This window comes from Polistes fuscatus, unplaced genomic scaffold (assembly GCF_010416935.1).
Source record: "Polistes fuscatus isolate 324 unplaced genomic scaffold, CU_Pfus_HIC Scaffold11, whole genome shotgun sequence".
Lineage (NCBI taxonomy): Eukaryota > Metazoa > Arthropoda > Insecta > Hymenoptera > Vespidae > Polistes > Polistes fuscatus.
In genome coordinates, this window is record NW_025113009.1 from 6333528 (window position 1) to 6360113 (window position 26586).

Genomic DNA, 26586 nt, shown 5'->3' on the forward strand with positions numbered 1-26586 from the left:
CTATATATATATATGCGCGTGCGTGTATATATATAGATATACGTACGTGTATTTCTCTATTAATCGTCCGAACGAATATTCGTCGAATGACCGAGTTCTCCATCGAGTTGTTCGATCGAACTCCACACGCTTTTACGCACCTATGACTAATTTTCAAATTCATCCTTGTTTTTCCTTTTTTTTTCTTTTTTCACGCTGCGTCGAATGTTGGCCGCAGAACGAACAGGTGGGTTAGAGAATGGAAAATAGTTGTTAAATAAAAAGATAATGCTTTTGACAGATATCGAGTGGATCAGATTTGAAATTGACGTTTCTATTGGTCGTCTGCTGATATAAGCGTAATACAGTTTAGTTTAATTTAGTCGTCGAGGTGTTTTTCTAAAGTGTTCAATCCAAACTTTATCGTACAACTTTAAGTACTAATCTTATCGATCATCACAAAATGTCAAATAACATTCGTAAGCCTGTCGATATGTTTTGACGTATGATCGAATATGTACTGCGATTTATATAACTAATATTGATAAAGTTTCACCTTCGATTTGTTATAAAGATCTTCATTCTAATCGATCGTTAGATCATTCTAATTTCCTGACGGAAACTTGGAATCCATTTTTTTCATTGTTTTTCATTTAAAGATATGAATCTGCCATTGCAAATATCTGTCAAAAAAAAAAGAAAAATAAAAAGAAAACAAATGTATAAATTTAACAGGGACCGTAAAGGGTCTTTTGCGACGCTTTGTATATTTTTGCCGATATGTACGGTGGAAAGAAAAATCATCGTTTAGTTACATTTTGTTCGTATCGAATAGCAGTTTAAGTGTCTTTCGCACGAGATAGGATAACGCGAAGCGCGAATGCGAGTCCACGGAAATCGACAACACTTTTCGTTCCCCCCGCACTTCGTTTTCCTCGAACTTCTTTTACTTTTATTTTGTTTTTTTCTTTATTCTGTCTGTCTGTCTCTCTTTCTCTCTCTCTCTCTCTCTCTCTCTCGGACATGAAGTACGATTAAAATGAATTTGCATAGACTTTCCATTTATTTATCCAGCGGTCCGTTTATTGCATATTTATCGAAACCAGTGAGAAACTAACGGCGATAAATTTCAATTCGCCCATCGGCCGAAGCCGACGCGGACGACGGGATTTAATATTTATACGATTCTCTTTCTAGTTGCTGGTTGGTTGATTCTGACTGCATTCGCGCGCACGCAATACGATTTTACGCGACTTTTCCTTGAGGTTTATCGTTTATCGTTCGACCTTCTTCGATCTCTCGGTAGTCGCGAGAAAATTCAAAGAATAATACAACAAACGCGCGTGAACATTTTTATTTAACGCGTTATTAACCATTGACTTTTTCCAAACTGTAGCCAAACAAAATTGATATTTCGTAATTTTAGTTAACACAATACTCAAATCATTTATGGATCGTTTTAACGTTAACAAACACATGACTAATAATGGAAATTTTTAATAAGAAAGATAAAGAAAATCATCGTTAGTGACGTTTTACTCTGACACAATGGAGAGAAATCGACGACATAAATAAAATAAGGAATTCAAGGTGTATACTCGAAAGATCGATTAAATAGAGAAATTCTTCAGTTTCAGAGAGCGTGTTCTCTGCCGCTGTCGGAGTTGGCGTTGGTGGGTACACCTGGGGTGCTCCCACGCCACCCCCAGGATCACCCTACAGCCCTGTCCCCGTGACTCAGCTCGAACTACTCGCCAAGAATTTGGCGAGTTTGGGGCCTCCCGCCCAACAGGCGTTGAGCCTTCAGGGTGTCGGCGTTAATGTCGGCAGTCTTCATCATGCGCAGCACACTCAGCACACGCAGCACACCCTCAATCTCGCTGGACTTCATCATCTGCACCATGGTGAGCAAACGACATTATTGATCGCAAGTAGGTAACATCTTTCACAAGGGTATGGTTTAAATTCTAATCAATATTATAAGACGGATAGATATATAAATAATATTTTTCTCTTAATTCCAATCGTTAGAATTTATTTGTCGATTGAGAGAGTCATCGCAATTCGAATTTTTTAATAATATAAATTGATACTTTTCAAATATAATTATAAACTATAAATCTTCTATTTGTAATTTGTGTCGTGTCACAGAGAGATGACTCACGAGAATTGTAGGGAAAAATACTGTTGTGTCGCGTCAGTGATGACCTCATAGTGCAAAGGGGTTGCATTACTGATACAATTATGATCATTATGATCTATCCTATGTATAAATAATTGAATCTAGCGATAATCATTTATAGTTATAAGTTGATAAAAAGTATATATGAGATTTAGTCGAGAAGATTAAATCGTATTTCTTTCGATTTGTCTTCTTTCATTCTCCGCGAAAGAAGGTTTACATCAGAACACTTTTTCGCCCCAACTCTCCCTGGTGACCGGTAACGCGCCGACATTGACGATCAATAGTTTTTCCCCAAATTCGACGGGTAATGTCGTGCCGACGACAGGAGTGTTGCTCCAGGAGTATCAGTCACCGACAGGCTCGACGGGCACCGGTTGTTCCGTCGCAGTGAACGGTTCTTCATGTCCAACGAGTTCGACGAGTACCACGATGGTCGTCCAGGGTGGCAACCAGGTTGTCCAGACTACCGCGAAGAAACGAGAAGCCTTCCTCTCGAGTCAAGGTCAACCGGTGAAACTGGAGAACAAGTCGACGAGGCAGCCCTGCGTTTGCAGGAACAGCAACGGTACGTAAACCTTCCTTTCTTTCTTTCTTTCTTTCTTTCTTTACTTCCCTTCCATACTTCATTTGATAGATACGTCTCGAGTACTAATGTAGTTTGTACAAAGTTATCACGATCCAATTGTTCTACAATTATGTCCATCATGTTAAGACATAGGCATCTTAGTAACGTTGCTCAAAAAATAAAATAAAAGAAAAGAAAAGAAAAGAAAAGAAAACGATAAAGATAGATAACATTTATACTGGCAATAAACTGTCTTCCTTCTTTATACGCGATGAAATAAAGAAACCGCACTAAAATTGATCAGCAATTTTCTATTTAAACGTTTAGTCGGAAATCGTTTAATCACAGAGAGTTACTATAGACGAACAAAAAGTTATTTCACCTGGAAATAGTTACTGACACATCCTAAACCACCACTGACGTCATTCCAAACTCAACGCATAGAAAAAGAATTACGCGTTGTGTTGTATGCATTTGCGAGAATCGTTGACTTCGATCGCATCGAATTTTCTTATTTTTCTGAACGAGACACATACACGTGCACATGCACACACACACACACACCATATACAAACGTAGTTAGATTTACGCGAAAAGCAAATATTAGCGAGGAGACTGAATGTTACGATTGTCTGTTATCACGTACAAATAACTCGTTAGATTTCAATCGAAATTTTCAATTGGAACACGTAGAAACACACATGTGTACCAACATACGTACGTATTAGTCGATGGCCCGAAGGCGTTATCGACGAACCTGTTACGCTAAGAAGAGAGGAGCAGGAAGACGAGACTTCTACGGGCTGGGAGTTAGCCATCGTTGTTGATGCAATTGACGACCTTGAAACCAACTCCCTCCGGGAGTCTTCTACTCTAAGTCCACGTCAACTATAATACTACTACGAGAAGAAGAAATACGGACGGAGGAGACGGAGATGGAGAAAGAAAGAAAGGAACGAAGGAAAGAAGAAAGAATGAGAGAGAGAGAGGAAAAAATAAATAAAAAGGGAAACGAAAGAGTAGAAGAGGGGAGAAAAAGAGACGAGGCGCGGAAAAAGAAAAATAAAAAAGAAAGGAACTCGGTGTATGTGTATAAGAGAGAGAGACAGATAGAGATAGATATATGAAGTAGTGGAACAGAAAGAGATAGCAAGTCTTACGCAAGATTCTCTCGCTTCTATATTTACTATGCGAGAAACGACTCGTCTCTCCCTCCCCCCCTCTCTCTCTCTCTTTTTTCTCTCTTTCTCTTTCTCTCTTTCTACGCGTTTCTCCTTGGTGTCTCCGACGCCAGTTTTACGCTTCGTTTCCATGAATCATTCCTTGGCCACCAAGTGACGTCGATACTTCCCACGAAAACCAGTCCTTACCTTCGTAGAAACTCGGCAAAGAGACTTTTGTGGAAGAGGTCCTGAAATTTTTTCTTTTCTCTACCTTTTTCTTCCTCTTCTTTTCCTTTCCTTTCCTTTTCTTTTCTTTTTTTTCCTCTTTTTTTATTTTCTACTCCACATTGACAGGTAAAGAGTTAAGATCGAATCGGTGAAATAAGTTCTCCGTTGAAAAAAAACTATGCTTTAATCATTGGATATAGTTCTTGTTCAGGAAGAAACATTGATTTGATTATTACGCGAGTCGTTCCTACGGCAAATCGATTAATATCCTATAATCTAAAAGTGGAAACTGAATTGAGTTATATTCGTATTATTCAACTTCTCTCTCTCGCAAACACTTTTTTGCTGGTACTGTTAATATTAAAAATGAAGCATTCAAAATTATTGAAGAAATTTTGAAAGTAAAATTATTAATCCTATTACTCGTATGAATACGGCCGATTATTTTTCATACTCAAACGAGGGGCTTAGGTTTAATAAAAAGATGTATCGATAGTTTTCGTTTTATCGATAATACTTCTTCGTTAATGATATTTCAATCGATATAGATTAATAATGTGTTAAGTGGCGATAATGTGATTAATTTTATAGGTAAAACGAAAGTGGTCCATTCGGATGCTGGCTGCAGCAGGACGTTGCCCGTCGCATCGTCCTGGAATGGACAGGATGCGAATAATGGCGTTAATTCTAATACGAATAATAATAACAACCTAGTGAAGAGAGAACCCTTGGCCTCTGTACCTTGTCAGGTTGCCGAGGTTTCAACCTCTCTTCACGCAACCACTACCTCCGTTAAGATCGAGCCGGTTCCCCCGAAATCGGAAAATGGTGAGCTTACCAGCATTCCATTTTTCTTTTTATTTCATTTTCAGAAATGAATATACAGAGTTAATCGTACGAACTACGAATTTCTTACTAATTATGTTAGGTAACAATTTTAATGAAAGTTCATCGATAAGGATGTGATATTTTTTTTAACGTTCGGTTTGCAATTGGTTGTTTCATAGGACGGGGGTGGGTGGGGGAGAGGGTGTTGCTTGAAAAGGAAATTGTTTCTACGTTGGACTGAAAACTTTTCAACTCGCCCACGTATGATTATTTCTGTACATGCAATCCTGATCAAAATAATATATGTATTCTTGAAGATTCTTTTAAAAGATATTAATTATTAGATCTGATAATCGTAACGATGAAAATAATAAAATCGTTAGAGGATATTTGAAATATTTTTTTTGGTTTTTACTTTTCTTTTTGTATGTACCAGACAAACGTCATATATTTTATATCGATTTTATTAAAACATCTGACTTCAATTAACGGTCGCGATTACGAGGTTGTTCATTATCGCCGGTTTGTTATTTGCGAATTTTTTTTTAATTACCATTCGAAAGTTAATTTCGTCATATACGGTTTGTTTTCGTGTATGCGTCAGACAGGCGCGAATGCATTCACCGGCTCGTTATTGAACCTTTGAACCGAGTGAAAGAATGAATTAATGAATTTCGATTATTTTTAAAACATTTACGTGAACGATTAATTGCCATTACCATTTTACCGCTTTGATCCTTCATTTTTTTCCCCTTCTTTTTTCTTTCCCTTATTTTCCTTTTTTATTTTCTCTCTTTTTTTTTTTTCTTTTTTTTTTTCTTCGTTTCACCCGATGTCGTTAACGACAAAATCGATCGAATGAGAGAAATTTTGTTGGCTTCCACGCAGATACCTAGAAGCTTTTGTCTCGCATCAACGACGTACCTTTCGTTGATACTTCCATGGAGGAAAAACAAAAAAAATTCCCTGTCAAAGTTATGAAATAATTACCATATTATCAAGGAAAAATATTCGACAAATTTTTCTCGAATTGCGCTACTGAGAAGTGGTTTTTCAACGTTCTTTCGGTGATGGGATGGGTGGGGGGAGGGGAAACAAAAAGTTTCCCTTGAAAATCAGCTTTTCTCGGTCGTTAAACGCGTAAAAAGAGTTCCGCAGGGTAGAACCGGGAATTATCTTATGTACGATCTGTGCTTGAAAACTTACTTTAACGACGGCACTCGCGTTATGTTAGTAAACTACGTTCTTTCTGTATCCGAGTGTTACGAAATATCATGCTATCATAGCGAATAACAAAAAATATATATAAGTACATAATATATAAAATGAAATTTTCGTATTTTATAAAAATTGGGGAGAAAAAAAAGTAATGTCCGAATCGAAATAGATAATATTTCGATTGGAAAGAAATTTGTAAAGAAATTCGAGTGTGTGTTCCTTCCTTGATAAATTTGGTTTGGAATATCGAGAGCTCCGGTTATTACATTTGGTGCGCGTGGCTTTGTATGAGTAGAAGAGGTATTCGTGAAATATTGATTATCTCGTACGGTCCAATACAAAATTCATTTCCATCGTCCGGCCTTTTTATTATATAGATTTTAATGGGGTGAGTTCTTTGCTGGGGGATCGAATGGAAAAGAGAGGTCAGGTAGTCGAAGAATTGGAGCTTACTATAGAGAGGCACGATTTTCATCGATATGCAATTAATGCAAAAATCACAGTTCCGTAACTATCCGGCTGCAAGAGGGAAAAAAGTCTCTTTCTTTCTCTCAGACGATACAGTAATCGAAAAGAGGGAGAGAGATAAAGAGAGAGAGAGAGAGAGAGCAAAATCCCATTGATACTGCTTATCGGTGAATATCGCGAGGACTTAAACCGTGCCTTTATACCTAGGACCATCCGATTGGCCATAATCCTTTCCACGAATCCTGCAACGTAGAAAGTACTAATTGGCCAATATCCCAATATCCATGCATTTATTCCTTCTCGTTTATCGTTCAAATCGCGCGCGCGAATCATCACCGTTCGTGTAAAAGCTCGTTCTAAATGTTCCAGAAAAAAAACAATTAATCTCCGATCGTTACGATCAAATTTAACGGATCCCCCAAAAATACGAACGTCGAATTGTGTATGGAAAATATTTTTCACCGATGATTTTAAAATACTGTGAGACGAATTAGGAAATTTTTTTAATTAAAAAAAAAAAAAACAAAGAAAGAAAAGAAGATATCCTTTTAAACGAGAATTCGCGATTATGAGTTAATCGGTAGGATATTTTGATCCTGAGGAAAGACGTTGACAAGGTGTGATAAACGCGTTAAGCAGTGCGTTGTAAGTTAAATAGCGAAATGGAGGAAAATGCAAGATAATTGTAGAGAATTCGTGGTTGAGGAAAGAGACAAGCGACACCGTGGAGTAGGATGTGTCCTATTCGTTATGCATTTGTTCCCCGGAAACTGTTCTCTCTCTCTCTCTCTCTCTTTCTCTCTTCGGTGTGTTTACCACGCCGGACGTTTTCCCGAGGGATTGCGGATCTGTCATTTAAAAAAGAAACGCCCGGAATAACTTATACGCTTGGCTTACAATTAGTCGCTTGGTTTACTCTCCTATCGGATGCACCGTATGCATGGTGCATTAGTAAGTTATTTTACGGGGATAGGAATACGTTGTGCGAATGAAAATTATGATGGTGACGTTAACGTCCTACGAAAAATAGATAGACGGGAAGAACAATCGACGAGAGCTTTCTTTTCACCAAATATTCTTTATATTTTATTTTATTCAATATTCTACAAAATTTTCTTTATTCTTTCTCCTTACGTCTCTTTTATTAATCAGAATCCATATCAAATTATCCATCATCTAATCTTTTCTTTTTTCACAATTTTTCACTACATTTTCTAATTGCAAAATAAATCCTAATGGATCGCAAAGGTAAATGCTATTTCATTTTCCGTATTTAATCGTGAATAAAATAAATAAATAAATAAATAAAAAAAAAGAAAAGTATCTCTCTTTGCTATTACTAAAATTAAAAATTCGAATTATTATTAAAAAAGTTAATTTTCTCCCTATAATAACCCTTTTTCCTTTTCAAAATCATTCACGCGTACACGGAACACACAAAGTTTTTCTATCGTTTTCTTTCTTTCATAAAAGTATGCGACGTAATATCACATCTGCCAAAGGACTGTAAAAGTAGATGGTTGAAAAAGGATGAGTAGAAGGAAACGTAATCGAGTTTCTTCACCCATCTCCTTTCTTCGAAAATCGATTTTCTCTCGATTCGTCTCGACCTCCAGCTCGATGACATTCGTCCATCCATCCATCCATCCAACCAACCAACCAACCAACCAACCAACCAACCAACCATCCTTCCTTGATGCATCGTCACGCTTGAAGCATGGACGGATGCGTCCTTGGAACGTTAGAGGAACCACGAGAATTCAGTTCGATGCGTTTCTCCTCTGTTTCATCATCGTATTCCTGCAGATGAGCAAACGCAACCGAGTAATTGCGGGCAAAGATTCAAATTGCTTTCATTTTACTTTGATACGATATCCACAACTAATTGTAAGATATTCCATTAATTATGAAATCTATCTTTTTTTTTCTTCTTTTCTTTTTTATTTATCCAAACTTAATTTGCGATCAATGATACTAAAGATAATTAAGTTAAAACCATTCCCCTTAATTCTTACGGAAACAACAAACACTAAATGCTTTATAATAAAATATAATTTCTTCGTTCTTAGCTTGCACATATTTTACCAACACATAATATAATAATAATAATAATAATAATTAACATAATAATGAAATAATGAAATAATGAAATACCTTTGCGAAAGAATACTCGAATTCTTTTTCTTATTCTTAGAGATTTAATCAAGAAATACAATTTCATTTGATCGTCTGGATAATTACTTTCGTTAAACGTTCAACAAATTCTAGAATTTACATGTTTAATTACGTTTGAATTAACAATTTCCGAGATAGGTGTTTTTGAAAGGAAATCTCTCGTTCTCTTTTCTTCTTAGAAAGGCACTCGCGTGCTTCCATCCGAGCGCTTGTCTCGATAGACGAAACAAAGGCTCCTAAGAGAGTTCTAAGATGTTAACCAACGATTTCTCTTCTCGAGTCCCTTCTCTCCTTGCTTAAAGTAAGTACGTACAATACGCGTGTAACCCCTTTATCCACGACGTTAGACGTTTTTCTATGTGTGTATACACACACATATACACACTTTTCTATATGCAATACGCGTATACACGTGCATACAAATTCTTGTAATAGTGTACGTAGCGCTGCTACGTTTCAAGCTTCTTCTTGTTCTTATTCTCCTTCACACACTTTCGATGCGATGTCGTATTACACTCGAGAAAAGACTCCCCTCGAAGTTGCCCTCCCATTGGTCGAGCACGCCAACATTCAACCCCCGATCCGTGGCTTTTCCTTCCCCTACTCTGTCACGAAAAGAAATTAATCGAGCCACCGAAATACGCCAGTCTCGACGATCAAAGCTTATGTACGTTGCTTTTACCATGAAGAAAAAAAGAAGAAAAAGAAGAAGCAAAAATGGAGTCGACATTCTCATAACCCTCACCCCACCCCATCTCACTTTAGTTCATCGATGTATTATTATACTTTCGATCTTACGAATAATCAAATGTTTTGTTTTTCTTTTTGTATTTTTTATATTATTAATTTGTTTGATTATTTTTCGTTTTACGATACTGTCGAACGAAACTTTGTGTTGATAATTACTGTTTCAAACTTTTAGGAAATGTTCGAACTGTTATTGGTTTTATTTTCTATGTATATATACACACACGTCAGTTTAAAATCGGTTTTATAATTGTTATTTTTCGGTTCTGTATTAAGCCGAACCGTAACTGATACAGGACCGTTTTAATGTTAAAGAACCAATACGGAACCGATATAAAATCGGTTTGAAAGGACCGAAACCGATACGAGTCAGAACCGTTAAATCAATTGCAGTTGAAATATTTTTTTTCGGCTCTCATCATCACTGCTCCAAAAGTCGAAACCAATATTGTAACACAATTCTATTGTTATCATTAATAATAATCAAAATCATAGTAATAAAAATGTAAAAGAAGAATAAAATAGAACAAATATATATTATCTGGTATATATGCAGGGTGTTCAAAATTAAGCTGAAAAGAAAAACAAATAACAACGCGGTTTTCCTGAAAAAAAAACTTCGACGTTTACATGTACAATTTTTACATTACACAATTATATATATATATCGATTATAGTAATTGAGCATTTTTCGTAGCGTAGAAATATAATCGTGGCTGTAGTAGCAATCTGGTATATATATGCAGGGTGTTCAAAATTAAGCTGAAAAGAAAAACAAATAACAACGCGGTTTTCCTGAAAAGAAAACTTCGACGTTTACACGTACAATTTTTACATTACACAATCATATATATATATATATAAACAAAATTTTATTTTTATTATATATATATATATATATCAATTAAAGTAATTGAGCATTTTTCGTAGCGTAGAAATATAATCGTGGCTGTAGTAGCAGCAGCAAAAGGTTAAGTAGGAGGTGCGTGGCACGCATGGCGACGCAAACACAAGGCGTGGCTCGAAAGAGTCTCGACCCTACGAGTCTATCCCTTTCGTTCACAACTACACCCACGATGTATATAATACGTGTATCTTAGTCGACGAACCGCGACAATGTACGTGAAAACTTTGGCCTATCAGCTAGCCAGCCTACGAACACCCCCTTATTGCGAATTTAATCAAAGTAAAGTGTGCTTGTGCTCTGTGCTTGTGCGAATGCACGAGAAAAACAGAGAGAAAATATTTTTTAGATACACTCGTTTATGGTTGAATTAAAAAATTTCTTCTTATTTTGATTAAATTTGTCCTTTGATTTTATCTACCCCGTCAAAAGGTTTTTTTTTAGGAAGTCACCGAATGAAAAAAAAAAAATGAATTATTATAATAATACGATTAAATTTGAAACTTTGGTAAAATCGATAAATATAATTCTCGTTTTTTCCCCTCTTTTTTTTTTCTTTTTGGATAATTTCGTCAAATATCGTTAATCGAGAATATTCGATTATGGTAATAGATTTGAAAAGCAAAGTTAATTTAGATAAAATTTTTGATTACATCAAATATGCGGTGTAGAAATTTGTTATCGTTTAAAATGATTCGTTATAAATGTAATTTTATTTAAATCCCACACGAAGCAGCAGCGTGGAGTGATATCGTTCGATTATTATTATTAATATTTCTCTTTAATCTTTTTCATTTTAGGTATACTGGTATCGAATACTAACGCAGGTGGAATACCAGTTGGAATTGCTATGGCAAGACAGAGATCACAGCATCAGGAAACCTCGGCGTCCATGCGGAATGTCTCCCTCAGTCATCATACGTCGCATCACGCAAGTTATCATCACTTTCAACCTGACAATCTTGGTGAGTATCTGTATTACACGTATATATTGTATATCTTGTATAGAGTACATATCCGTTACGTATGTTTATACATACATTTCACAATTTATGTCTAATATAATATAGATAATAATACAAACATGTTTGAAATCAATTGATTTTCTGCCATAATGATAGTCAGTAGTACTTTCCAATGTTGTAACTTTCTAATAATTGGAAATGTTAAATATGAATTCGTTGTGTTATTGTAAATTAAAATATCTCTTGAACATGAATCGAATGAAAAATGCATTGGAAGGAAGAACTCGTACAGAATAAATGCGAACAAACAGATACATATACTGCAATAAATAAATAAATAAATATATATAATATATGAAAGAATATTTTCACACACATGATAAAATTTGTATGAAACTTAGGTGTCTCAATTTCGTACCGTCGTGTATCTCTTTCTCTCTTTTCGAATCTTTTAGTTGCTGTATCTTTTTAAACGCCGAATTTTTAATAAAAGTAATAGAAATGCTTTTAAAATTTGTATAGATGATCGATTATAGAATAAATGTAATTAGGAGAAAATATTAAATTAAGTAGGTTCGTTAGTTCGTTCGTTGGACAAAAAAAAAAGAGTATTCGCGAGTACAATGCGTTAGTACGCGCTCGTATAGAACGGATAAGCGTTATCGGATACGCGGCTGTTTTCATTTGAGCCAATGTGCAGAGGCATCGGTATTCGAGAAGCGGCTCGAACATCTGGGCGGAATATTAACGAGGAACGACGAAGAGGGGGATGCGGACATTCTTTCGAAATGCCTCTTCCGTTCCGCGAAGGGTAAAACCGATTGCGCGATATCAAATCATCCGGCAAATTTTCATTCCGACGTTTTATTCGAATTCTCCAGAAATATCTAGTGAGAGTCAACGTAGGACAGTTACGATAATAAAATCAACTTTATAGTTCAAATTTGTACAAACATATATATTTTAAATGTACGTGCATTGCATTGGGACACAAAAAAAATATATAATTATGATTTGATTATATGTAAAAAGAAAAAAAAATATGAACATACCTTCGATAAGTTGGAATAAAGAAAAAATGATAAAAAGAAAATATAAAACTCGAATATTTTAATAACATTTAATAGTAGAAATTTCTTGCAAACGTTGATTTAAAAATAAAGAAAAAAGGTATATAGACGCGGTAAGTAAGTGAACCTAACGAATAATTATATCTTAATGATCCTCAATGAAAAAAATATTCGAATAAAAAATATCTACGAAGAGAAATATCAGAGTAGGGTTGTAGTAGTAGTAAGGTCGGAAGCGAAGAAAAAGAGGAGGAAGTATGAGTAAAAAAGAAAAGAAGGAAAAAAGAAAAAAAAAAGAAGAAAGGCTATCGTAAAGAAGGAATTAAAAGAGTCATTCATACCGTATAATCACAATTCTTGTGGTCGATATTGTATCGTTTCTCCGAGGCGCTCGTTTTTCGTTTCCTCCGTGCCGGCGCGGTAGAATGACAGTAATTTGCACGAGCCGGGTAATTTTCAGAGTGCGCACGTCTCCGTGGTAATTGACTGTCGCCGATTGCATATGCAAATATCGATAATCGAAGCAGCCTTACGACTCGATGCCAATGATTGATGTTCCGTACTAAATAGCGAGCAACACCGAGAGATCGGAACGGGAATTTCATCGACAGACAATAATTAGATATAGTTGTGCTTAGAGATATTCGAGACGCTTCGAAGAGAGAAAGAGAGTATAGCGACGTTTCATTGATTTCCTTTAAATTTGACAAGTACTTTATACAATAGTACACATTTAACGAAGATACTTTAAAGTGTTTCAAGATCAAAGAGATATTTTAGATAAGTTCGAGTCGTTCTGTGTTTGCTTTCTTTTTTTCTGCATTATAATGCATCTATCTTTCCAAAATAATGAAAAAAAATTGAAAAATAGTAATGGAAATAGTAATGGAATTAGTTTGATCGTTAGTTTGGGCCCTGTCGTCAGGTTCATCGAGCACGGCCATGACGGTAGGCGGCGCTACGCTCGTCCACTGCGGCGGCGGTGGTGGGGAGGAACGTCCGGCCCACCTCGCCATTCCTTCGGGTGCTTTGGCGCCCTCGTTGAACGCGGCCCTCGGTTCGAGTCTTGGTTCGAGCCTTGGTTCGAGCCTCGGTCCGAATCTCGGTCCGAGTCTTGGCTCCGGCCTGAATTCCACTTTGAATTCCAGCTTGAATTCCACGCTCGGTAGTACCGCAACGGCCGCGGCCACTACCGCTTGGCCTCCCACGCTTTGGCAGTATCCGGCCTCGGCCGCGGCCGCTGCCGCTGCTGCTGCCGCCGCAGCCGCAGGTAAACTTTCAACTTCCTCAATTATTTTACATTCTTATTTTATACACCTACCATCTGCTAATAATTAATATAGTTTAGTGATTATTCCGCTAAACTATACGAATTATTAACGGACCATCGTCTATATTCGTCTAACATTCGTCTAATATTCGTCTATATATATATATATATTTTTTTTTTTTATCTATTTATCTATCTTTCTTTCCTTCTCGCTTATTTATTATTTCGTGCCAATTAGTACGATCTCGCTTTTAGCAAAGCCGAATATTTTTTTCTTACGAAGATTAATTGTCCTTTGTCAGATGACATTTCAATAATATAGTATATATATCTAATCCGATGAAAAATCGTTGTAGATTTTGACGCTTGACCGAAAGATAATAATAGTAAGTGGAATATTTGGCTCTGCTACGTTTAGCAATATTCTTTTTTTCGTTTCTTCGTCACGAACTTTTCTTACCCTCTTAAATCGACGACACAACCCTTCGTTGACCGACTGACATTTGAAAACAGTAGTCTTTTCCCTCTATCACTTCTATTCGCTGGTGCTGTCGTCTGGGCTGAAAAATTCATAAGCCTCGCGAGACCCGTGTTTACCTTTATCTCGTCGAATTCTAACTCGATCGTTACCGACTTTAAAAAGGTCTCTCATTCGAAGCGGACCTTTTGCGTTGCGCGTAGAATGATTTGTATTTTGTTTTATAGCGATGCCCATGGAACCCGTAGGGTTCCCACAGATGGGCGTCGGTGTGCAGGGCGGTCTGCAGTTGGTCAGAGATCCATCCAGCGGTCATCTTCTTTTAATTCACGCAGCCGGTACGTTAATAGCTCATTTTATTTCTGATTTCTCCTTTGATTTCTCTTCCGTTTTCTTTTTATTTATCTTTTTCATTTTCGTTTTATTATAGTTTCTTAAATATTTTTTCTTAAATCGTTTTTTTTCTTTTATTATCATTTTGATGTCTCAGAAAATATATCGCAACGTGTGCGCGTAAGTCTCTCTGTAATATGTAAAAGAAAATAAAAAGAGAAGGAAAAAAAATAATAGGGGAAAAGAAAAGAAGGCGAAAGAGAGGTAAGAAACGAATGTGGTTTTTTGACAGAACAAATGCAGCAGGCTGTGGTCTGGCCGAATTATCCAAATCACAATGGCGGAAACGTAGCGCCCCCGTCCCTTTTGTTACCACCGCCACCACCGTCCCTTCAACTTTTAGGCGACATAGGCGGTGCTAGATTGGTCCTTACCGAGAGTAAAAGAAAACAACAGAACACTTTACCGATCGTAAAGATCGAGGCGGATTGCGGTACAAGTCCGACAACCATAATCAGTAAGTTAGATCGATGTGATCTAGAAATAAGTTAGAAAGGAAATTACAAATAAGAACGCTTTATGTTAATTTTCTATTGATCTATCTTTCCATTCAGAAACATTACGGCAACGACTGAATTGACAAGAATGACCTAATCACGACCGCAATCTACTAACCCATGTTTCTTAATTCTTTGAAGCACCGAATTTAAAAAAAAAAAATAAAATGGCCCGTTATTAGACAATTTAACACAGTAGATTTATTTTCGTTATCGGAATATTTTATATAACATTAAAGGAAGAAATCTAAAACAAAGTTATATATTTCGATATTCAATAATTATAGGTAAGAAATACAAAAACAATTTCTAAATATTGCTCTGTACTCTTAAACCTAATCATTTGTCGAGGTAATATACAAAATATCATACAATGCAAATATAATTAGGAAATGTTGAAACTCTGGCATGCTTCAAAGAGTTAATATACGATAGAATCGGTAGTTCGATAATCATCGTGGTAAACACCTTCGTCGATTTTTGCAGCATCGACGGAATCAACGAAGGCATTGCAGAGCGTGACATCGGTGACGGGCACTCTCGTGCCAGATGCACCGCTCGTAACGACTCTTCATTACTACCCACATGCACCAGCGTTGGTGCAGATTAGTCAAACGGAGCCCACGCATTGTAGGTCGCAGGTAGGTCGAACGTTTCTCGTTAGAGATTTTTCAAGGCGAGAAACAAAATAATCATTTCCAAGGGCGTGCATAGAAAAGCGATCGTTTATCGATCGATATCTCGACTTCTCGAAGAACGATGAAGAGAGAAGGGAAGGAAGGGGGAGGGAAAGGAGGTGGAGGAGAACGGGAAAAGGAGAAGGGGCAGGAACTCGTAATGCTAGGAATAATTATGCCACGCTCAGGGCGCGGTTCAGCAATTCGCATAACGTGGAAACGTTCTGGCACATTGTATTAATCATGCGCAAACCCGTCCACCGATTTGCATTGCTATCTGCATAGATATTGCGCTCGCTCCACCAGCACGCCGCGCTACGTAATATCCGTGTCGGCGCTGGAACGCGCTCTCTCCGACTTGGATGCTGTTGCATCGTCCTTTTTTTTTCTCTTTCGTTTTCCTTCTTTAGCTACTCGTTCCCTTCGCTTCTTCCCAATGCAATTTCTCCATCTTCCACATGTTCATCGTGACTATCATTGTTGTCTTCTCGATCATTATCATCCAGTACTATCAAGCGAACGTCGTTCATTTTCCTACTCTTAACGTTAATAAAATATTCAAATCAAATTTCTACATTCGAGATTGAGAATTTTGTTCGAGTACTATTCTCGACGAAATTTTAACTGCATACGTGTTCAAGTGTTCAAAAGAGCATACAAGAATTGTCGAGTTTTCAAAACTTACGATCGATCATATATAGGATTATGCTACCAGTCCCCCTTTCTCTGTCTCTCTCTCTCTCTTGATCCGTTCAATCGCAAAGCACGCCCGTATTTGACGATCGAAAATCCTGCGAAAAGCAGCGAAATGCGTTTATTTCGAAGGCAACCTCGCCGGTATCCTGTCTGACGCCCCCACCAGAAGTTACGTCGATCCATGCAATCGAGCCACCACAGATGACACCGATGGTCGGTGTTCAGGATGCTTCGAATCAAACAGAAGCACCGGAAACTGAACAGGAACAGGATGTTCCGGCAATGGTACCAATGGAGACGCAGGTGAAACAGGAGCAGAATCTGAGTCCGTGTCAGCTTCAATGCGCGAGTACTGCGACGAATCTCACTACTACAACTACCACGACGAATTTGACGAATTTGACGAACTTTGAGATCGTCGCTGCGGCCCCGGAAAAGATGTGCAACGTCGTCAGGATAACAACGACTACGACTACGGTCAATCCGACCGTTTGCGGTATCGTCGGCAAGGTCGATAAAGCAGAAAACACGATCATCAATATGGCTGATTGCCCGAAATATTCGATCACGAGGGAGTGCAGAAGCGTCACGTCGATCGACAGGACGATCGAACGCGTCGTGAGTCGTCAGGATGATTTGGAACACGACGAGGAAGAAGATTCCAGGCAGGATCGGTCAACGATCAACGACGATGACGATTGTTACGACAACGGCAAGTCACCGATCTGCCGAGACGCGAGAACTGGCCCCAGGATCATCGAAATCACCGAGGAAAACTGTGACAGTTTTCACGAGAATTTGGATTTCTTTGCGAGGAGACGAGATCGTTCGACCGATCGTATTCGAGATCGCAGGAGAAGTTACGCGGTCGATACTACGCAGGAACAACCTCAACAGAGTCACGAGGAAGAGAAAAAAGTCCTTGTAGAAGAGGTAAGATTTTCCAGATATTTGTCTTCTTTTTATTATTTTTCTTTTCCTCGTAAAAATAGTTTTGCATCTATTTTAAAATGATAAATATATTATTATAGGACATCGATTTTCAATATAAACAAATATTTTCCTTTTTTCATAAATAAAAATGGACAAAGAAGTTACATCCTCTTCGAATCAGTAACAGACATCCTCCTCATCTTTTCTACAACTAGAAAGTAAATCAAATGATAAACTTATTGACACGATCGATAAATAATATTTCCGTTTTAGCCCGCGATTAATCGGATCGCTGAAGAATCGAGGGGTACAGTTATACATCAAGTTATTGCTAAAGTACCACCGGAAACGTCTTACTGCGAGTCACAGACGAAAGAAGAAATGTACGAGGATTCTAAAGTAATAGTCGATTCGACGTCGAATAACGCAGCACAATCGATTTCTATAACAACGACTACAACGACGATGACGACTACTATGACGACTATTATGACGACTACGATGACGTCTACGATGACAACTACGATGACGACTACGACGACTACGACAACTCCGCAAAATATCAACGATTGCGAGAGTTGCGGGAAAAATCGAGATATCCGTCCGCAAGTGGTCGTCGTTCAGCAAAATTCCGAAGTGAAACCTCAGATCAGTGTGAAATCTTTCGACATGCCCAACATCGATTGCGACGATCAAGAAGTGGAAACGGTCGTGATCAAGCAGGAAGCCGATGACGGTTCCTTCGACGAACAAAATTCTAAATTCGATAATCCATCGTCTATGGATAAGCCAAAGGATTCGACGAAGAGGCATTCGGTAGAACGATCTCATCCGTGTATCGAGAACGTTGTTGAGAAATTGAAGAAAAATGCAGCTGCCGCTATGCAAGAATCGTCCTGTCCATTACAAAAGATCGATGAGTCTAAAGAACGTAACGGCGATAATTTACGTTCTAGAAGGCATCCGGAAACGATGCCGAGAAAGTTAGAGAATGGACTGAAGAAACACATATTGAGATCCTGTGAGAATGAACAATTGATGAACGAGAAACGTGAAAATTATGAACGATCGGAGATCGAAGGATCTTCCGAGAAAGATCCTTGCAGTTTAGCTTGTGCTAGGGATTACCTGCATAATGACAATAATAACGATAGTAGGAGTAACAATAATAATATCAAGAATATCGACGATAAAGAACATGTCAGCAGGAAAAGGTCGGCAGTGGATTCAATCGATTCCAGGGTCAAGTACAATGCATTGCCGAAGGTAAACGCGAGTCTTGCGAAAAAGAGTCGTCTTCTCGATAGAACATCAAATGTCGATGAAGACACCGTTATTTTATCAGCTGCCATTGTCGACAATCAAAGTACGAAATTGAAATTGGCCATTTCGGCGAAACCAAAATTTAACGTTGATCTCAGTGGCTTAGAATTACTCTCGAACAGCATCGAACAGTTAGAACATTTGAAACCCGAGGCACAGAATTGTACGACACCGGACCTCGAGGAAGGAAAACTGATATCTCCTCCGGATGAGAGTAATAATAATCGGCTGAATAGTCGGCTCAATTTGCTCTGTGCTTTGGCTGCGATGAGATTTAACGAAGAGGTCGAAGGAGACAAAATGCCGACTAAGCCCAATATCGAAAATTCCGAAGAAATATCTCGAGCCAGTAAGCTGTTGTTAAATCTTGGAAGGACGAGTTTGGAGAAGGAAAGAAGAAGATTGGATAAAAGAAAAAGTACCGAAGGAGACGATGAAAATTACGAAAAATCTAAACGACTCAAGACCGACATTGTCTACGAAGAAAACGATGTTAAAAATTCATCGGTATATTATTACGAGCAAAGTGGTAAGAGTAGGAAACACGGAGCTAGATTGCAAGAAGATATGGTCTTCAGAGTGAAAGAAAAACCAAGGAGAAGTATTGATCTCCCCGAGGACAATTGTATCGACGATGAGGAAACTTCTTCCTTGGCTGATAGATTCGTACGAGAACGAGAATGCGTTCCTAAAATCGACAAGGACAATAACGATTTGAATTATGTTGAAAATAAGGAAACCTTGAAACATTACGAGCCTCAGTACGAAAGATTTTGCACTAACGATAGGTGTTACCGTGATGTTTCTAAAGAAAATGCCTTGACAGATTCTGAAACCGAAAACGACAAGACAACTTCCTCTCCAACGAGATTAGAGGAAGACGAACTCGACGTAAATATGCAAAGGAGACGAGAATCTACAGAGGAAAGAAACAGAGAAGCAAAATTAGATAACAAAATAATCGCTGGTAAAAAAGTTAATATGGAGGGAGACGGGGATTGGCCAAATATGGATGCTATGGAGTTGAATATGAGAGTTAGATTAGCTGATATCCAAAGACAGTATAGAGAAAAACAAAAGGAACTTTCGAGGTTAACGCCGAAAAAAGAGGACAAGAGGAGTCCGGGTAGACCGAGAAAGAAGAGTCATTCTTCGAGGTAAGATATTCATTATATTTTATTGAAATAATATATATATATTTATATATATGTACGTGTGTATATACGATTATATATTTTTGTTAGTTCCGAACACAGTATTCTCTCTTCTCCTCCCATTTTGGAACCAGTAGTCCCATGTCAAAAGTCTCCGTCACATTCTCCTGACGGAGCTCCACCGCCGTTAACGTCAGCAGTCTTGGCCATGCCAAGATGTAACGTGAATCTTGTGAAACTCGGCGAACCTCGAAGTCATATTAAACTTTTGGACAGTATACCTAGTATACCTATACCAGTACCACCGGTTGCTTCGCCTATCACGGTCTTACCTACTAGCAAGATACAATCAGAAGATGACGACAAAAGTACTGGAAGGGTAATTATTTTCTTGTCCTTTTAACAAGTCACCGCGTGGGGATAATAGCGAATCTGTAGAAGCAAGTTTCATCTTTCCTTGTTTTTTTTTAGATGGAATATGACACATCTTCGCCAGCACCAACCATAGCAAGTTCAAGTTCAGCATCAAAAAAACGTAAATTCGGCCGTCCCAGAAAACTAATGTGCACTTCCGGAAATACCAGACACTTTACAGAAACAATAGTAGCTAAAAAACCAAAAAGCAAAAGTTCCCTCGTGGGTTATTTGCTGTCACCGAAAAATAGGCATCTTCAAACAAAGGTAAAATTACATTGAAAACGATTTTGATAAATCGAAACAAATAATAAATAGACGCGTAGTAGACAGTCATATCTGATTTTTGTTCGACGTAAAACGTATTCCTCTCCCCGCAGTACATCGCCAAGTCTGGTTATACTCCCCTACCCTTTAAAACCGGAATGTTGTCCTTAAAAGCTTCTTCCAAGAATCACAAATCAGTCAAGGCGAAGACGAAACCAGCGAAACAAACTCCGCTGCACAATAAGAACGTCATCAGTTCGATTATAGCGGAGAAGGCTAAACTTAGCCATGAAGTTAAGTTGGATAAACACAGCAGTAAGGTAAGACCAAAACTAAAAGCTGAGGCAAAAGTTAAAACCTGGGAAGATGACGAGAATACAATAGTTGCAAATATATCGACGGATGCCATTAGCCAGGAAATTCTTGAGGTAATCACGTTCAGTATTAATTATTATTGTATTAAACGGACCCTTTGGCGGTTTAAATTGGTTCAAATTCTTATTGTAAAAATATTCAATCTAATCTTTCGTACGAATCTCTAAAGATATTCCGTTTACAGGATAAAAATCTTGTCCAGCCGGAAGAGGCAGAGGAGGAAGAGAAGAGGAAGAGGAAGAGAAGAAGAAGAAGGAGAAGAAGGAGAAGAAGAAGAAGAAGAGGAAGAGGAGGAAGAGGGGGAGGAGGTAGAGAAGGGGGAGGGGGAGGAAGAAGAAGAAGAAGAGGAAGAAGTAGAAGTAGAGGAGAAAAATGAAGTGGAAGTCGAAGAGGAAGAGCAAGAGGAAAAGATAGAAGAGAAAGAAAAAGAGGTGGAGGTCGAGAGGGAAAAAGTGGAAAGAGAGGTGGAAAGGAATAGGCACGATAAACCGAGAAAGAGGAAACAAAAGTCTATCTCGTCCTCGCCAGGTCGACATAAATCGAACGATCGCGCTAAGAAGGAATCCAAACGTCGAAAATCTTCCGATTGTAAAGATTGTAAGGAATGTGCGAAGGTTGCTAAAGCGGAAAGAACAGAAAGCATTATTAATAGATGTAAGCTAACGTCGGCTCACTTGGCTATTGATCAACTAAGAGTTCTTCTGGCAATGGGTGGGCTCTTTTATGCCGGCAGACTTAGTGCCGTTGAAGCTCCTGATGTTTATGCTATTACTCTTGATGGCGAACGAGGCAATAGACCTCATATTCATTCCAGGGAAGAGATTTTAAAAGACTCGGTATGGTATCATTTTATTTCGCAAATATAATATTATTATATTTTACGGTCTCTAGATTGTCAATTTAAATATCGATTTACTACAGATCGTAGAGGTATGTCCAAGCTCGACAAAAGAGTTACCACCGGGTACGAGACTTTGCGCTCATTGGAGCGAACAGTACAGATGTTTTTACCCGGGAACATCGGTCGAACCTACCGAACCAGATCCCGAACTCGACGAGAAATTTGTCAGCGTTGAATTTGATGACGGCGACAGCGGTAGAATCGCTTTGGACGACATCAGACTACTGCAACCTGATTATCCTGTTGTTGGTATGTAATATTTCTTCATGTTTTTACATTCTACTTCTTTGTTAATATAATCAAATGTATGCGCGTTTATATTCCTTTATAGAATATGATCCAAATCCTCTTTCATCTTTGTGTAAACGTCGTCGACAAACATCAGTGTCGATAGACGATAAAAGATCGTCTGTTAATACTATATCTGGTACGACATCGAATATCAATAGTTTAACATCTACAGTTTCCTCGACAACTTCCTCTCTCGTTTCATCTTTCGATGGAACGTCCGTGAAACGACATAAAACGGATGATACCAGTGCTAAAGTATTGGATGATTATCGCGAGCGTAAACGTTTGAAAAAGAGAAGAAAGGATAAGTTGAAGAGACAGCACGAAGCTCAAGAAGGAAAAAAAAAACATAAGAGGCATAAGGGTTGCGAAGAACACAGAAAGCATAAGCACAGGAAACATAGGAAACACAAACACAAGCATAGTCATCACTGCAACCACAGCGAAGGAAGTCAAATAAGGTTTGGTTTCTAAGTTTAATTGCACAATGCATAAGAAATTAAAATAATAATAATAATATATTACTAATAAGCTTTCATTAATCTAATACTTGGAACGTTTCTTAGCAGCGGGGAAAGTTGTTGCGGTCAAAAAAGCGAAGACGAACCTAATAAAGAAGCTCCAGCTAAGATTGAAGAAGAAGCGGAGGAAGAGGAAGAGGAGGAAAGCGAAGAAATGGCCGTAGTTGAAGAAGAGCCAATCGAACCAGTTCAAGAACCAATTGCAGAAATAGTAAGGGAAGAGAAGAGAGAAAAGCCGAAAAAATCTGATAAAAAAGGGAAAGTACGAGAGAGACAGGAATCTGTTGAAAGTCGAAGTAAAATGGCTGCATTTCTGCCTGCGAGACAATTATGGGGATGGTCTGGCAGAGGTTACAGGAGACCTGGTGCAAAAGGAAGAGCTAAGAAGCAATTTTTCCGAGCCATTCAAAGGGGAAACGAAACTATCCAGATTGGTGATAGTGCAGTTTTTCTTTCTACTGGTAGACCAGATAGACCATACATTGGACGTATTAAATCTATGTGGGAAACATCCAGTTCTAATATGATAGTTAAAGTTAAGTGGTTTTATCATCCCGAAGAGACAGCAAGATGTCCGACCAATCTAAAATATCCGGTAAGAAATTTTTCTCTTTCAATTATTATCTCTTTCTCTATAATTTATTATATATTTCTCTAATATATATTTTGTGTATAGGGTGCTCTGTTCGAATCACCTCATATGGATGAAAACGATGTACAAACTATTTCACACAAATGCGAAGTACTACCATTGGACGAGTATACAGAAAAACTTGGAAAAGAACCTCACAGATATCTTACCATCTATGATAACAACGATATCTACTACTTGGCTGGATATTACGATCCCACCACGTACCTTTTACGTATGCAACCAGGGGTTGTTTGAGAACAGCTAAAGCTGACGATTAAGTTGACTGGTTTCACTTAATCGTAGTCAGCCAAAAATTTTGCGAAATTCAATTACAATAAGCTAATGTTTTTAATAACAATTAACAAAGCTTCGTATACCTTGTCGTTGGTGTTAAACGACAATGAGGAAAACAAAACACTGGGTTTAGGAATCATGTTCCTAACACAGAAGTCATAATGCAATAAAGGATAGAATGCAAGACAATTGCATTCCCATTGTACGCCTTCTTGATATTTATTAATGAGAACGATGTTTAATAGAGTTCATTTTTACCATCTAAAAACTTACATAAAGAAGTCTAAAGAAATCTGCTGTGCAGAATCTTTTGCGATATATCTTATTCATTAACACATTGCGAATTGGATCCCGTTGTTGCAGGTATCCAAAGAAGTCTCATTATTTCATGCAAGGCACAAGCGTTGTATTTTAAAAAACAAAAACAAAAAAAAGACTATTTTTCCCGTAATCTTTGCACACTATATTTGCAAGTTTTATCACAAAATATTCACGAAGTGCACGAACTTGAACAAATTTAAAAGGAATTCGTATTATCCAATAGTAATTCAAAACTACGTATTGTAGCAATAAACGCTTTCCAATTTTTCTCTCTATTATCTTATTGAACATGATTGAGAAAGAAAAAAAAAAAAGAAAATAAAAAATAAAAAGAATTATGCGAAAAAGTTCTTAAATAATCTTGTTAATCAATCAGCTACATTAAACGATAAAAAGAAACTTATTAAATGTTATTCGAATAACATGATTATTTTCTTTATCGTGCATAAATAAAAATAAGTCTCTTACTAACTCGATACTTGCTTCTTTAAACTCGTACGTCAGCTAATGAGAAACAGTTTCAATATTGATGTGCTACGTACGTCGTTGATTAACTCAAAATGTTAGTTATTTATTAATTTAGTGTATTTTCTGAAGTGTTTTGTGATAGCGCTTGCTCGAGATAAAAAATTTAACGGACGGTATAATAATAGACGAACGAAAGATGAAATTGAAATCTACGTGTAGATGTATCGTTCATTTCTCGATAATACAATTTTATCTGTCCGAGATAATGTCCATTTCAAAGATATATTAACAAAGATGGTTAATCCTTCTTTAGATCGTTTTAAACGATTCGATTGATAGAACAAATTAATGATGAAATATTTCAACTAATTTCTCTACGTATGTGATGTATGTATGTGTATGTAATATACGTATATGCATTCACATTATATTACGTCTCATAGTTATATATATACATATATACAGTATACCTGCTATCTTATAGAAAACAAAAAAAAAAGGTTGACCAAAGTGTACTTCACGAGTTTGGCGAAGCTTTATTCTGATATAAACTCTTTTTTAGAATTCTAATAGATTCTTATCTTCGACAGTGTCATCGATCTAATCTCACGTGTGAAAAACAAAAAAGCATATTTGTATATAGGGTGGGAATGATTCGCTTGAGATTACTCAATCTCATTTCCATCGGATAAATTTATATTAAAAAACGTATAAGATACGGGAGAAATCGATAGAAAAAATAAAAAAAAACTAATCGATATTAATCGGAGGAGTTTGTGTCTTGTATTTCTTCGAGAAAATGAATGTATTTACATACGTAGGAAGAAAAGAAAAAAAAGAAAAAGATCCTTCTTGTAGATATTTTTGTAGCCGATCTGATACTACGGCCCTGATCACTTATCACTCATACATAATAACGAAAGGAAAGTTGCAATAAACGAGTGACAGGGACGTTACAATGCAAATTCATTTTTCGTTAATAAGAAATTTTCGTTCTTTTGTGTGTGTAAATATTGTATATAGTTTTAAAGAAACGTTTAAATGATAATAATAATATAAATATGACTAAAATATAAATAATATGTGTCGCGCTTGGCACGACGACGATCATCTAGATAAAAGAGAGACGATTTTGATGAGAATATTTCGAAGACGAGTGTGTGTATATGTGTGTGTATGAAAGATATATATATATATATATTAAAAAAAAGAGCAAAAGACAAAAAGTAGAAATCCTCAGTGGATCTAGTTGCCTGAATATACATAGATATAAATATATGCGCAAACAGTGGCTTCGCGAGTACGTGTGTTGTATAAATTGGTTAATATAATTGAAAGAGAGAGAGAGAAAGAGAGAGAGAGAGAGAGAATTTGTAATTGTAAATATTATTGATCGAGAATGAATTAATCTACGCTCAGGCGGATATCCTTTTTTTTTTCGAATCTTGGCTTAAAACAATTTTATGAGACACATACTCATTGAAAACGTCGACGATAAACCTGAAAGTGTCTGCTAACGTTAAACGAAAGCGTACTTAGAATTTAAGGGATAATAAATCTGTTCGTTCGTGTCGTTCCTATGAAAAGATAATAGAAAGATAAAAAGAAAAACGAGAAAAGAAAGAAAGAAAGACAGATAGACAGAGAGACAGATATACAGACAGAAGAGAGAGAGAGAGAGAGTGAATAGTGTGAGCAAAAGTATTTGTGTGTGTGTTGTGTGAGAAAGAAAGAAAAAAAAGAAAGAGAGCGAGAGAATGAAAAAAAAAAAGATTAAATTAATTATAAACAAAACAAGAAACACAAACGAAAAAACAGCTAAGAAGGTGCTATCGCAATATTTGTTTTCTTTTTTGCGCTCGAGTTACTGTTTTTGTTGACAGAGATTGACAAAGATGAAGATTTACAATTAGAGAAAAGAAAGAAGGAAAAGGAATAAAAAAAAAAAAGAGAATAAGAGAGAAAAAAGTTACATTATACTTAAATATTAGGTTTTTATTCAAGTATGCAAGCTTAAATATGCTTCCGTTATTGACTCCGAGTTGCAACTCGCGAGCACGCTGCTACTACTAGTATTTGATCGTATATATTAGCTGTTTAGTGTTAAGTAATTTTTTTATGGAGAGAGAGAGAGATAAAAAATAGAGAGTGAACAAAATGCAGATATATCATTTTTGTATTATC

At 37.1% G+C, this 26586-nt stretch overlaps 1 protein-coding gene across 1 annotated transcript in view; it reads left to right on the top strand.

Annotated features, from left to right (window-relative positions):
• The window catches only part of LOC122526434, a 101093-nt gene extending 75068 nt beyond the window's left edge, over positions 1-26025 (top strand). Inside the window, exons 4-22 of the mRNA XM_043649834.1 lie at positions 218-226; positions 1611-1883; positions 2373-2729; positions 4712-4948; positions 11261-11425; positions 13421-13765; positions 14471-14581; positions 14869-15093; positions 15620-15774; positions 16636-17439; positions 17713-19919; positions 20007-20295; positions 20388-20597; positions 20711-20980; positions 21371-21808; positions 21894-22122; positions 22205-22625; positions 22731-23280; positions 23362-26025. Coding sequence (XP_043505769.1) covers positions 218-226; positions 1611-1883; positions 2373-2729; positions 4712-4948; positions 11261-11425; positions 13421-13765; positions 14471-14581; positions 14869-15093; positions 15620-15774; positions 16636-17439; positions 17713-19919; positions 20007-20295; positions 20388-20597; positions 20711-20980; positions 21371-21808; positions 21894-22122; positions 22205-22625; positions 22731-23280; positions 23362-23574 — 7508 coding nt within the window. The 3' untranslated portion in view covers positions 23575-26025. The remainder of the gene's footprint in view (positions 1-217; positions 227-1610; positions 1884-2372; positions 2730-4711; positions 4949-11260; positions 11426-13420; positions 13766-14470; positions 14582-14868; positions 15094-15619; positions 15775-16635; positions 17440-17712; positions 19920-20006; positions 20296-20387; positions 20598-20710; positions 20981-21370; positions 21809-21893; positions 22123-22204; positions 22626-22730; positions 23281-23361) is intronic.
• Positions 26026-26586: the final 561 nt, after the last annotated feature.